General features: G+C 45.2%; 1 protein-coding gene across 2 annotated transcripts in view; it reads left to right on the top strand.

Annotated features, from left to right (window-relative positions):
• nrp1a (neuropilin 1a) overlaps positions 1 to 12,949 on the top strand; it is a 60,164-nt gene that overhangs the window by 37,523 nt on the left and 9,692 nt on the right. For both annotated transcript variants that reach the window (XM_035142760.2, XM_035142759.2), the window contains exons 8-10: positions 5,929 to 6,084; positions 8,063 to 8,207; positions 11,815 to 12,146. In XM_035142760.2, coding sequence (XP_034998651.1) covers positions 5,929 to 6,084; positions 8,063 to 8,207; positions 11,815 to 12,146 — 633 coding nt within the window. The remainder of the gene's footprint in view (positions 1 to 5,928; positions 6,085 to 8,062; positions 8,208 to 11,814; positions 12,147 to 12,949) is intronic.

Here is a 12,949-nt window from a genome sequence, read left to right as displayed (position 1 = left end):
CTAATTGTACACTTCCTCGACAAAATCACCAGTCTGGCAACTGCAGCGTTTCCCTTTTCTGCAGCCGCAAGTGGTGAGGCGAAGATTGGATTATAAAACGGCACAGGCTTCTATATCCTGTTTTCCCTTCTCATCCAAATCTGCTTTGAATTACCCCAGGTCAAAGAGCTACAGAAATTCCCCCTTTACTGCCATTGTCTCTGTCTTCACTTTCTGTCCCAAGTCCAGGGGTTCCCGCCGCGTCGAGTTGATGAGTAATTATGATATGGACCAGTAATTAACAGCAGCTTCTCAGTTGATGAAGTGCAAGAACTGGGGAGCGGAGGCTGGCATGCGGCTGCCGGTGAGATCATCACCGTGCCGCACAAATGGAAACAATGGATGCTGTCTGTGCCTCGCCGCTCACAGGCCTCGCTCTCAATTGGAAAATCAATGTGAGGATAGAGATCCACAGTTGAGTGGAGTAGCCCAAAAGTGGGACTAGAAATCGAAACATGAGGGATGGCATGATGTAATGAAATGAAACAGTGCTGCATAAGTACCCCCAGACACAAACTCAGCTCAGCCGTAATCAGTGTCATTTTCAGTGTCTGCGCTGGAGACAGGGGAAATGCCTGAAAGCCTGGGAGTCGCTCGTCATCAGTAAATGGACCTCTTTAGCTTTATATCCAGGGATGGGGTCATGATGCAGCTTCCAGACGTGACATACCTACAGGTCGCCCTCTTTTCCCTCCTGATCCCTGTGTCATGGTTTCATAATCATTACTCAGAGTGTTAGTCATGTGTGTGGGGTAAGGATGGGACTGATCCCATCTTAACTGAGTTAAGAGTCTTTAAGGTGATTCACACAGAAGGGAACTGTAAAACCACTGTTAGGAACCCTTCCTTTAAAAGCTGGGACTTAAACGATTAGTCATGCAACAGTACGTACCGCACCGGGGGAGCACTTCACTCATGGCAAACTGGACCTTTTATTTTATTATATCTTTCACCCTACCTATATGTCCCTCTTTGTCAGGAAAAGAGATGATCGGCGCATAGGAAGACATGCATAATTTAATGCCACCAAAGAGGTGTCGAGGGGCTAAAAATAAAGTGTAATTGCGTCAGGTGAATATTGTGATAAATGGAGGGTCGGAGTGGAGCTCATAGGTCCTGCAGCATCAGAGTAATAGAATTTTTATGAAAGGAGAATTAATTACACTCTCAGGTAATGGAGCTCTTCCTAAAACGCTCAAACTACCAACAACGAGGTAGTGGAGTGATTTCTGAATCTCTCTCGAACTGCATTGTAAAGTAGCTGTGTTTATAGCTGCCTTCTTACGCGCACTGAACTCTAGATAATCTCCTTGCATTCTTAGAAGGGGATGTATGAGAGAATTCAAATGTCCGAGTGAGCGGACCCTTAGCAGCCCCTTAGTAAAAACTCCAGATAATGTCCAAATGAGCCCCAATTGAAACGTTATGTCCTGCCTCTGCATGCTGCCCCAGAATGCTCCGGAGATCTCTGTGCTGTTGTGAACACATGTGACCGGAGAATCTTCTGCTGCATTCTTCATGTGTAAAAGGTAAACTCCGGAGAAAGTCCGAACCCAATTCTGCGGAGATTCTCTGGAGTTCATGTCTGAACACGGCTAATGTCAGCTCACAAAGAAATTTGCTTTCCCTTATTACCATTCAAAGGACATTTTAATTGGATTTTATATGTAAAACAACAGGTGAATAAAGGTTTTTGCATCTATGTGATGGCCCAGGATGATCCCAGCCTGTCAGTCTCCCACCAGCTGCTCTTTGACTTTAGAACACAGAGGAGCGCTCCATCCTTTCTCACCCTCAGCATTTCTCTCGCTGTTGTTTTTGGTGAGGGAAAACTAATACATTCATTCCCCAGAGGCCTTGGTTATTCACTCAGCAGCCCACACACCTCTCTCTCTCTCTCTCTCTCTCTCTCTCGCCTCAGTTAGAAGCAGAGAAATGGACTGAAAAATAAAATTTCTTTCTCTCTGAGAACGATTCGCTGCATACAACTTCTTGGCAACTCAATTATAAGGCAATCAAGCAGCGAGAGATAGAGCCCTTGAGCCTTTGCTACCCCCCCACCCCCTATATAAGCCACATGTCTCCTCTCTACACCCACATAACAATGACTAGGCTTTAACCTCAAATACATATAATTTGGACTTTGCTGCACATCTGAGTCATACAGCAGAGAGACAATACACTTAGCACCAGAGTGACGTCATGATCACTCCCACAAATGCCACTGGTGCTGAGGAATAAGCATATTTTAAAACGTGTACAAACACATGAAAAGACATCGTCTGTCTGTCTCTCTTCATAATGTTTCCCCATATTTACACACATACTGATGGCTCAGTCGAATGCCTGACGTGGATTTCTGTATGCTGATAATTGCAAGCACACCTGACGTTACAAGCCCGAGCTCGACTAATTCTTTTTCTGCTTTTCTGGTTTCATTAGTCTGTGAAAACAACTGGAGCCATGTACAGTGGCTGGTGTGAGGCAAGAGACTTTGAGTCATCAGTTTGCCTCACAACAGGAAAGCAGAGAACACCCAAAACGCACGCACACACTGACACCGAGTCAAACATATTTTGGACTGAGCTGGAGCAGGAGACAAGAACATGTTGAAGTCGTGCCCACATATCAGCATGCTGCTGCTTCATGGAAAGATTCTTTACCCTGTCTGGCAGGTCTATGGCTCCAAGAGTGTGTTTGTTTGTGTCCCTCCAGATATGAGTTACCATGCACCAGCATGCCCAAAATATATAATTTCATCTGTCTATAGGTGGGATTGAGTCCAAACACGCTTGTAGGAGAATAACAATATAGTGAATGTGGATTCATTCTGTTGGATCAGCAAAGTCTGGAAATGCAACATGTCCCTGCAGATGCTAGATTAGGAGTCATAAATCCAACCTTTCAGTGCAGTGATTACATCACCCATTAAGCATGATTCAGCCTTTCAGGGCTTGATAGTTTATCATCTGAGCGGCATATATTTACCCAAGACCCGCTGCACGCTGTGTGCAATTTCTAATTGTTGGTTATTGGTTTATGTATATAGGTCATGTTGTGCTGTTCATGGCTGCAGGATAAAAAGGAGTCCCGCCAGTAATCATTATCTGGTCCTGTTTGTTTTTCACTGCGGTCTCTGCGGTGTGGGATGGACTGCGCTTTACATCCAAGCATCCTGGCAGCACGTCTTCTCTCCCTGACCCGTCTAACCTCAGTCTGTTAGCGCAGCCTCTGCCTCGTTCCTCTGCCTCTAACAAGCAGCCATTAATAAATCATGCTTTGCCCGTTACACATGCCCTGTTAGCAGCCCTTGTCTGTGAAATGGATCTCGTCTGTACACTCCTTCACTGGAGACCCCACTGTTCTGTCCATCACATATCTTCCAAGGCATCAATGTCAACGGCCAGCTTCCCCTTCCAGCCATCTTCTGTCTTTCCATCCCTCGCACTGAAAACCTTTGTCCTCGTGTCACAGGTGGACCTGATGCCACTTTTGAACTTTTTCAAAAATTCTAATAATTCCGTTTTCCTTCAACATCTCTTTGGTTTGCAGGACCTTAAAACTCTTGACTACATAGTGATGTGTATAAGTACATCTAAAAAAGAAAGTTACTACTCTTCAGATGAAATCCTTTCGGCTCAAAATATTGATTAAAGTCTGACATTACTCATACACTCTTCAAATCAGCCATATTTCAGTACGCTCATGTCCTGAGATTGTTTCGGTCTGAGCACCCATGAGTGTTCCCAATTAGTCCCGCCACTCATTTCATCCCCAGAGGTTCCTCCTCTCCATTACATCTAATGAGATCCTCTCAGAAAAACATCCCAAGGCCAAGTCTTTCTATTAGGTGAGCCTTTTTAGTAAGCCCCATCACCATTGGTCCAGATTGGAAATTGGTACCACTGGCTCTTTGATCGCAGATGTTAAAGACTTGTCTGCGCTAATATAAGCAAGCAGAGGTCTCACTGCCTTCCGCTGTGCTTTCCCCTTCCAGTGCAGGCACATACTGTACAGATATTTACCCAACAGAGAGGAATTCAGCTTGTGTGTTATTAAATGGGAACCATCTGAAGCTGACAGGATTTGATTTTGTCTCTATTTGTGGACCCAAAAGAAATCTGGGACTTACTGTTAAGCCCATTGAGCCTGTAGTCAGGAACAAAAGTATTCTGTCTTTATATGAGACAGTCTTTGTGAGTCTCCATCCATCCACATCCTTTGAGTAGCCAAGAGACAGTGAGAGAAAAGCATGGGGGAACCTCATTTATTGCTACCATCTGTTTATCTCTTTTTACTTCTGGAAGTGGATTTGAGGAGCAGGAATGACCAGCGTTCTGTGGCATGCAGATGTTCCTTCCCTGCTCTTTGCTCCGAGTCATTAAGTGTGGTAAAGTGCTGTATATAAGGTTGGCAGACGAAGCTAGACTGTATGGTTTTAACATGCCAGAGCTGTGTTGGAGGCAGATCAACCTGGCTTTGATTTTCTCAAATATGTGCACGCTACTGGCTCTGTCTGCTCGCACCCGCATGAAGGATTTCACTGTTGTCGCTGTCGTTTACACACCCTTGCAGATGCACATACCGATGGTATCCCCCTGAGTCGATTCAGTAATCTACTCAAGACTCTGGTCGCCATCCATCACGGCCTGAGCCCATCTCACGTCAACATCAAAGGCCTTGTCTCTCATCATGATCTTGGAAACCTGCTCCGCCGACACCCCGGCTTTCGTGTTTCGCCGTTTTAGCGGAGCCTGCATGCAACACCATTACACCTCATTAATGTCAGCTCAGCCTGTCAGAGGCAGTGTTAACGCTTGTTAAAATTAAGCACACTGCTTCATATGCTGAGGAGTTAGCATTCTTTGACGGGCTTTAAGTTTCACATCACACCCTCTTTTTTTCCCCTCAGTTATGGATGAAGGGATGGTACGGTGGGGTTAAGTAGCCTCCGCAGAGGTCAGGAGGAAGACAATTTGTTAATGTTGGTGGCTAGAGTGTCCCAATCAATAACTGACCGCTCCTCCATGCTCCGAGCCACGCCCTTAAAGTCGGGTGGGGTCAGACAAGCCGTAGACAGCAAAGAAAAGTGATATGCAGACGGAGTGTGTGTTTGTGTTTTCTTTGGCAGTGATGGACATGAACAAAGCATGATGGCTGAAAGACACTATGCTGCTCCAACAGGTCTAATGCAAATCAATACATTTCTCTGGTCAGCATAGTCTCTGAATGTTTAACACACACACACACATTAAAATATATACATGCCACGACCGAACTCATTCACGTGCCTGTCTAAACCCACCGCCTCCGGCTGCCTCCTTGTGAAAATACAAAAGCCCTCCATTAATGCTACGCAGTTCATGATTACTTTATAAAGCCCTGCATGTTTTAAAAGCACAATATTTGATATTCAGTGTGTATCTCTCTTTCCTCCTGGCCGATTTTGATAATGTGATTGCAGAACCCGTTTTATTCAACATTCACTTTTATCCAATAAGCTCTTGTCTCCCATCTCAGGAAATTAGATTGTCATCCTGTGTCTCTTTCATTAATGTGACTATCATTTCATAGCTGTTTATTAAATTCCAGGTAGCAGACTATGGCCAGAGGTGATTCTAATAGGGAGGGGGTTATATTTATACCTCTCCAGCTTGTCAGTGCATTATTAATACAAACTGCACTGAAAGCCTCTTCTCCAAAAATTATTCATGTATCTGAGCCGGAAAGGAACATTTTATTTCAGCGGTATATGCTCCAGTGTGTCACGCTGAAGGGGAATCTTGGCTTCCTTACAGCTACTGTGGAATTTTCTCACTATAGATTATATGCAAAGTCATTTTAGCAGCGTTTGCTCAGCTTATGTGTCTTTTCCTTTGCCCTCCACAGGTGGATCTTGGGTTCTTGCGGTTTGTCTCGGCCATCGGTACCGAGGGCGCCATTTCCCAGGAGACCCAGAGGGTTTACTTTGTCAAGTCGTACAAGGTGGACGTCAGCTCTAACGGAGAGGACTGGATCACTTTGAAGGAAGGCTCCAAACAAAAGGTAGGCGACCGAGCATTTGTGAAAAAAGCGAGATCATTTGGACACATACAGTTGTGTACGGTTCGCAGCCTTTAGCTCTATGGAAGACAATCAAAGCAGCCTAGATGATAAAAATACTTAATTTTTGTTTATACCTGAGCAGTAACTATGTCATTAAACAAACCTACATGTGTACTGCACTTAGAATATCCCATCCCAGTGTAGCAGCCAGCTGAATTGAATTGCGGTCTGCTCCAAGTTGCCTTTGAACGCAACAAAAGGGAAAATACTCAGCAATATGTACTTGTCTCTGTCTCCCAACATGCAATTATATGCTTTGCTCGGTATGGTAATATACGCACCATCTGTGTAAGTAAATAGTATTTACAGCAAAGACTGCGGCGCTAATACGGCTCTGCAGTAGGCGCAGGGAGGATTGTGTAAAGAATGTAGCCACCGTTTTATGTCAGGCTCCCGTCAACTTGTAAAAGACTCAAGGTTGACAAAAGACTTGACAAACAAGGGTTAAAGGGGAGAGTGAGAGACAGAAACAGGAGAGGCTGTCATGTTTGAGCAGCTGGTAGAGGTGGGTCCAGGAGGGGAAAGAGGAGAAAGGACGGGAGGGATGGCATGCTTGACTGGAGCGTGACAGGCTATAACCATCGATTGCTGATCAGCCTGTCAAACAGACCGGGTTTTGTCCATCTGGAGGTAAACACACCCTCCACTGTGGGTGTCTGCGGGGTCAGGGAGGCAATGTGTGTGTCTGACAGTCCTCAGGTTGTGTGACATGTAAATACCACAAGGTGTTTTTTGAGTGCCAGGCTGCACGTGGAACAAATAAAAGTTCTCAACGGCAACAGAACCTCCAAACAAGTGTCTTTGTGCTGCAGTGTACACATACCCAAGGCCTGATTCTTTTATGGTCCCTCCAAAGTACACAAGTTGCTTCTGTAAAGTGGTGGCTTAAAGGTGCCATGGTAAGCCCCGCCTGTGTTTTCCGGACTCTAAAGTGCTTTTGTGCGTAGGGGCACCATTTGCTACATGCTGAGCCTGCAGTTTGGTGTCTTAGCGCAGCTCTGAGAAAAAGCCACTTTACAGTTAGTGAGAGGAGAAGAGACCCAGCGTTACATGCTCTACAAGTATTGCTCAAGGTTACAGAGGGATAAACTAGTTGTAAAGACCAAAGGGTCAGCCCTGTTGGTTTTTTCCGTTCATCCTAGATTAGCTGAACCTCTATCTTTTTATCTTTCTCTCCATTGTGCTACTCTCCGCTGGATTCCCCTCTTGCCCATAGCTACTCCGTCAGGGAGGTCAGGAGGTCACATGGTCACCGGTGTTATTCAATTACCCAGAATGAACCGTGATGGACTGCGGGGAGTTGCTTAGCTGGGTGGCCAGCCTCTTCGTATGGTGCTAGTAAACTGTCAACTGACCCCAGGGGAGAACAGCGGCATCTCCGACCTTTAAACAAGACGCTTGCAGTAAAATGTCCGCCAGAACTGGAACCGAGGGGACACAGAGAGGGCATCTTGAGCCAATCTGGTCTCGTCAATGTTACATTTAACTGCCTCGGGTTACGCAGTCACACACCGTGGCATGTTTGTGCTGCTGCATGTGGTGCAAGAGGAAGTGCTGGAAATGTCAGGAGTGACAGGGAAGCTATTTATCAGTCAGCGAAACCAACCTTCAGAAGGCTTTATGTGATATTTGTCTCTTATAGAAAGGGTTTATTACACAGTCTTGCACCAGTATCGTAACAATTATCCCTTTTAAAGTATTATTTAGATTTTCACTTCTCGTTCCTGTCTCAGTACGTTGTCTAAACGAAGATTAAGGCCAATCACTCAGCTCCAGTTATAAATCTCAACACTTGAAAATGAATGTGAATCTTTTTTCGGTTCTTTATTCTGTGCCAAGGTCTCACAAAAATTTCCACCCTGCATCTCAACTCAACATGTTCTGTCAATAACTTTCTTTTTCTCCGCCTCTATCACAGGTTTTCCAAGGCAACACCAACCCAAAAGACGTTGCCAAGACAATGCTGCCTAAACCCACGCTGACACGCTTCGTTCGGATCCGTCCGGTTACCTGGGAAACAGGCATCGCGCTGCGCTTCGAGGTGTACGGATGTAAGATATCAGGTTGGTGTTGCTGCGATTCCTGCTGATCCACATGCATACACACACGTACAAACACGCGCAGATCTCAGCTTTATGTTTGCATAAAGCAACCGTGGAAAACAAACTCTGATTAGATACAGAACTGTTTCAAATGCAATAGTCAGACGATACCACTGACCCTGTTTATGATATATGTCCGTTCAGCTCTGCTCATGTTGCACCTTAGTTGGTATGTCCCATGCTACCCCCAGTTGCACAAACACCTCTCTTCTTATAGGACGAAGCTCTATTTCTGTGCGAGTCCTCCTCCAAGGCTGAGGCAGGCTGCTGCATAATAGAGCAGCGGCACATGAGGGAGGATTACCTATTTATGCTACCCCATGTTTAGATGTAGCTCATTCAATATAAATGGAGCCAACAGCTGGCAGGCAGGGAGTGCTGGAGCTGGGTGGGCTCTATGTGGTCCCATCCCTCCTGCTGATCTGGTCTCAGCCTCATCTTTAGCCACAGTCTGTCTTTTGCTTACAGTGCGTTGATTTTGGCAAAGCTCTTCTCATCTCTGCTTTTTTTTTGTTATTAATTGAGTGTGGTGTGTGTTTGTGCATATATGTATGCATGTGGCTCACTTTCATATGGTTTTAGTGCATCTGTCTGCATCTTTATGGCTCCATGAGCATGTGTATTGAATGCTAATTAGTGCGTGCCTGAATACTTGTGGACGTCAAACGAGGACAGAAAACACCAAAAGTATTCTTTTCAAATGTTGTTAGTTCAGGATGAAGCCGTGGATTAAATTTAGGGTCAGGATTAGACATAGTCAGCCAAATGTCCTCATTCGTCAAGTTTGTTGTGTTATCTCTTTGTGTGTGGAGTTGTGCATTACATACTGTGTATGTATCTTTTCATGCCGGAGCACAGGGCACTGCGGGTACAGCAGGGCTGCAGCTGGGGCGTGTGTTTCAGGCACACGACCAGACCGCTGCGCAGATCATAAACACATCACAGGATCGAAGTCACCACAGGGCCTCCATGCTGACGTCAGCACCCCTGGGTGCTCTGAAGACACTGCCAGCTCCACTGCATGGTAGCAGCACAGTGGGAGGGAGAGCAACTGGGAGGCTCTTGAAGGCTGCATGAACTCATTGACTGTCATTCCTACCTTAGGTTATGAATCTCTAATATCAGAACTTTAATGACAAACTTTTTTCTTGAAATTGCTGCCATAGTTGCAGCCTACTCAGGGAGCTCTCTATATATAACAATTCAAAGTTGCATTATTTTTAGATGTTAAGACCACGATTAAGACCTCAGAGGAGGGGAGGAGTTGAACCCAGACTGTTGCAAGATGTTTTTCCCTAAATCACCATGGTCCCAAACCCCTTGCTGATACAAACAGCCACACATTAATAATAAAGATCCACCGCCCTGATGTTTGTAAATAAGCCTTGGTGTATAAATATCTGTGATGAACCACTGATGCTCCACCCAAACCCTTAATGCGGCCCACATAGCCATGGATCAACATCCGTGCTTGCTGTCCACAAAAACACACGTGTTTGTTCCTCTGGGTGTGTCACTACATGCGTGCCATCTCGGAAGCTGCTGTGATCGCAGCTGAAGTCGATTAACAGCCCCATATGACCCAGGGAGTTCACCGCAGTGCCTCAACTCAGATCAGCACCCATGCACGCACGCACGCACACACACACATATACACCTTTCTCTCATTTATTCCTTGTTCAAAGATAGTCAGCATGCAGTGCCTTAGCTCTACTCTGCCAGAGGCCAGCTCCTGTGATCACTCCCAAACAGACCTTGGCCAAAAACAGAAGAAGAAAAAGAGAGAAAAACTCTGAAAACAGTGGAGGGACTGCACTGACAGGGTTTGTTCCTCGAGTTCTGATTTTCAAGAATGAAGGTCCAGAGAGTCCCACGGGTCTGCATACGAGCGGCTTTAGATAACCAGCGAGCGAGAAACACAAGTCTGAATAAAGCCTTGTTCTCCAAATCTTTTCCCAGTTGCAGCAACAAAATTGAGTCCCATCAGTGTTACAGTGCACACTTTGTCTCATAGAGACACAGAGGATGTAATAATGCCCAGATTTATTCCTCTGTGGGAGCCAGATAGTAAATATGTTATTGCTTACCAGAGGTGCCTGACTCACTGTCTTGGGACTGGGATTGAGTGCACGAGAAAAGTTAGTGAAAGAGGGAAGGGGGTTTTAGCCCTAACACAAGCTGTCAAGTGTCCGACGTCTGGTCGTAGTTACAACATACAAACATTTGTAAACTCCAGTGTTTTCAATTTGGATACAAGCAGAAAAACATTGCAACCAGTCGACGAATGTTGGAATACTTTACTCCTGGAGGTGTTTCAGAATTACATTGTTTTATTGAGATTCATATTCAAGTTTTGCTACTCACTGTTACACCCATGGGACTCAAAAACTATGAAGAATATTCAAAGACCGCTAGTGTTTACATGAATATGAATTTGTTAAATAACTATCAGGCCGATTATCATTTTAGTCTTTCTTGTTAATTTCAAAATGAATGTCTTTTCACATAAATAATCCAGGTACCATACACAACAGTGTAGGCTATATAACTGAAACCTTTATTTTTGTTCCTCCCTACCTTTAAAGCAGTCTGGCAGTCGCTTCAAATCCTTGAAAATGTGATGTCCAAATTCCATTTAAGAATCTTTAATTTGTTTTTGTTTTTGTTTTTTATTTAAACTAGCACTGGTGCAAAGAAATCTTAATTGTAGTGTTGGGTTGTTGTCCTGGATGAAACATATTCTAGTCATAGGGTATCTCCCCCACCTTCTCTGGACTGCAAAACAAATCTCATGTTTAAGCATGCAAATAGCTACAGTCTGTATCAACAGGTTGTTATTCTGTTCACCGCTTTGTATGAAGGGATGTCCATGAACAGTAAAGGGTGAGGGAAAAAATGGCCTTCTCCCTCAGGAAACAAATCAGGATTGATCTTAAGATGCTAAAACCTATAGAGGGTTAATATCTATAAGATCAGAGACATGGAACAAAAGGAGGAGAAGAAAGTTTTAGGGACGTGGACAGAAAACAACAAGGTGTTAAAAGGCAGTCGCACAGATGCTGACAGCTGCGGCGTAGAAGGTAGATGACTGCAGCTGCAGATAAAACACAAAGAGAATGTGTTTTTGTGTGTGTGAGTATATGTGAGTCCATAGAGGGAGGAGGGGGTGGATGAGGGAGATGAAAAGAAAAGGCGCTCCCAGAATGCAGGAGGTGGAAGCACCAACCGAGAGGAGGGTTTTAATTGGCTGCCTGGAGACAAGCGCTTCAGGCGGAGGAATTAGTATGCATGAGATCTGCAGACAGAGGGAGAAAGAGTATGGAGGGAGAGATCACACTAACATCACAATGAGTTTAGGAAATTGTTCTCCTCACTTTCACTGTCCCACTTGCTACTACATAAACCTCAAATTCACCAAACTTGACTTGTAGCTTGGTAATTTATGTTCAACATCAAGCCCTTGGATATAGATGAAGTCTTTGGTCGCATGTACCTGTCATCTCAGCGGGTTTTCATTGGTTTCTATCAAAAAGCTAAGCACCTCTCGCTTTCCCTTTTTGTGTTTCAGAGTACCCCTGCTCGGGCATGCTGGGCATGGTGTCAGGCTTGATCACCGACAACCAGATCACAGCGTCCTCCCACACAGACCGGAGCTGGGTGCCAGAGAACGCCCGCCTGCTGACGAGCCGGACGGGGTGGACTCTGCTGCCCCAGCCCCAGCCCTTCACCAACGAATGGCTGCAGGTGGATCTCGGCGAGGAGAAGCTCATGAAGGGGTTAATCATCCAGGGGGGGAAGCACCGTGAGAACAAAGTCTTCATGAAGAAGTTCCGTCTCGGCTACAGCAATAACGGCTCTGAGTGGAGGATGGTGCTAGACACCAATGGGAATAAGCCAAAGGTAAGGGTTTCTTCTTTGCTTGTCGTTTGTGCTACAACAACCTTGTAAAATACTGAAGGATGTCCAAAATAATCCTGAAAGACTTCTTTATGTGTATGCAATGGTTCTTTAATGGGAATGGGTTGGGATTGATGGTTTGATAGGATATCACTTTACCTTCTGGCTGTAGGAAAATGGTTTGAATACATACTTCTAAAACTGGCTCTCAGAAACATCAGAACATCAATTCTGATTTTGATGCATGTAGTCAATTTTCAGTCGAGCGTTGCGTCTGGCAGTTGTGACTCATTCAGCAGTCGTTCTGAGTCAATTTCAGCAGCGCTTTGAATCACATTAGGATAAGCATCTCATGTCTCGCAGAGTCCTTTCCTAGTTCTCTCCTCCTGCTTTGTATTGTGTGCGACTCACACACCGTTCAACCCTTTCAGTGGATAGTGAAACCTCTCCAGGATGGGGGGGGTGAAGAGAGTGAAGGGAAAAGACGAAAGGAAAGACGAGAGCGAGGGAGGAAAGAGTGTGCAACATGGAGAAGTGATCCAAGATTTATCTGCGGGTGACACTGCATGCTCCGAGGACACATGCCAACCCTTTTCACACAGAAACTGTATATACGAGCACATATACAGAAGCATGCGCACAACCCCAAGAAGAGCTACAACAGCCTGTCCCCAATTACAAGCGTCCCTGACAGGGCATAAATCTGATCCAGATGGGCTGATTGTTGATTTATGAAGGGAGTCAAGGGGATCCATATCCCCCTGTCCTAGTTAGCCGCCTCTCTCCCCTCGCCTGAGAGGTTCCCA

This window comes from Hippoglossus stenolepis, chromosome 19 (assembly GCF_022539355.2).
Source record: "Hippoglossus stenolepis isolate QCI-W04-F060 chromosome 19, HSTE1.2, whole genome shotgun sequence".
NCBI classification, from domain to species: Eukaryota; Metazoa; Chordata; class Actinopteri; order Pleuronectiformes; family Pleuronectidae; genus Hippoglossus; species Hippoglossus stenolepis.
This window is presented reverse-complemented; position numbering and strand designations above follow the sequence as displayed.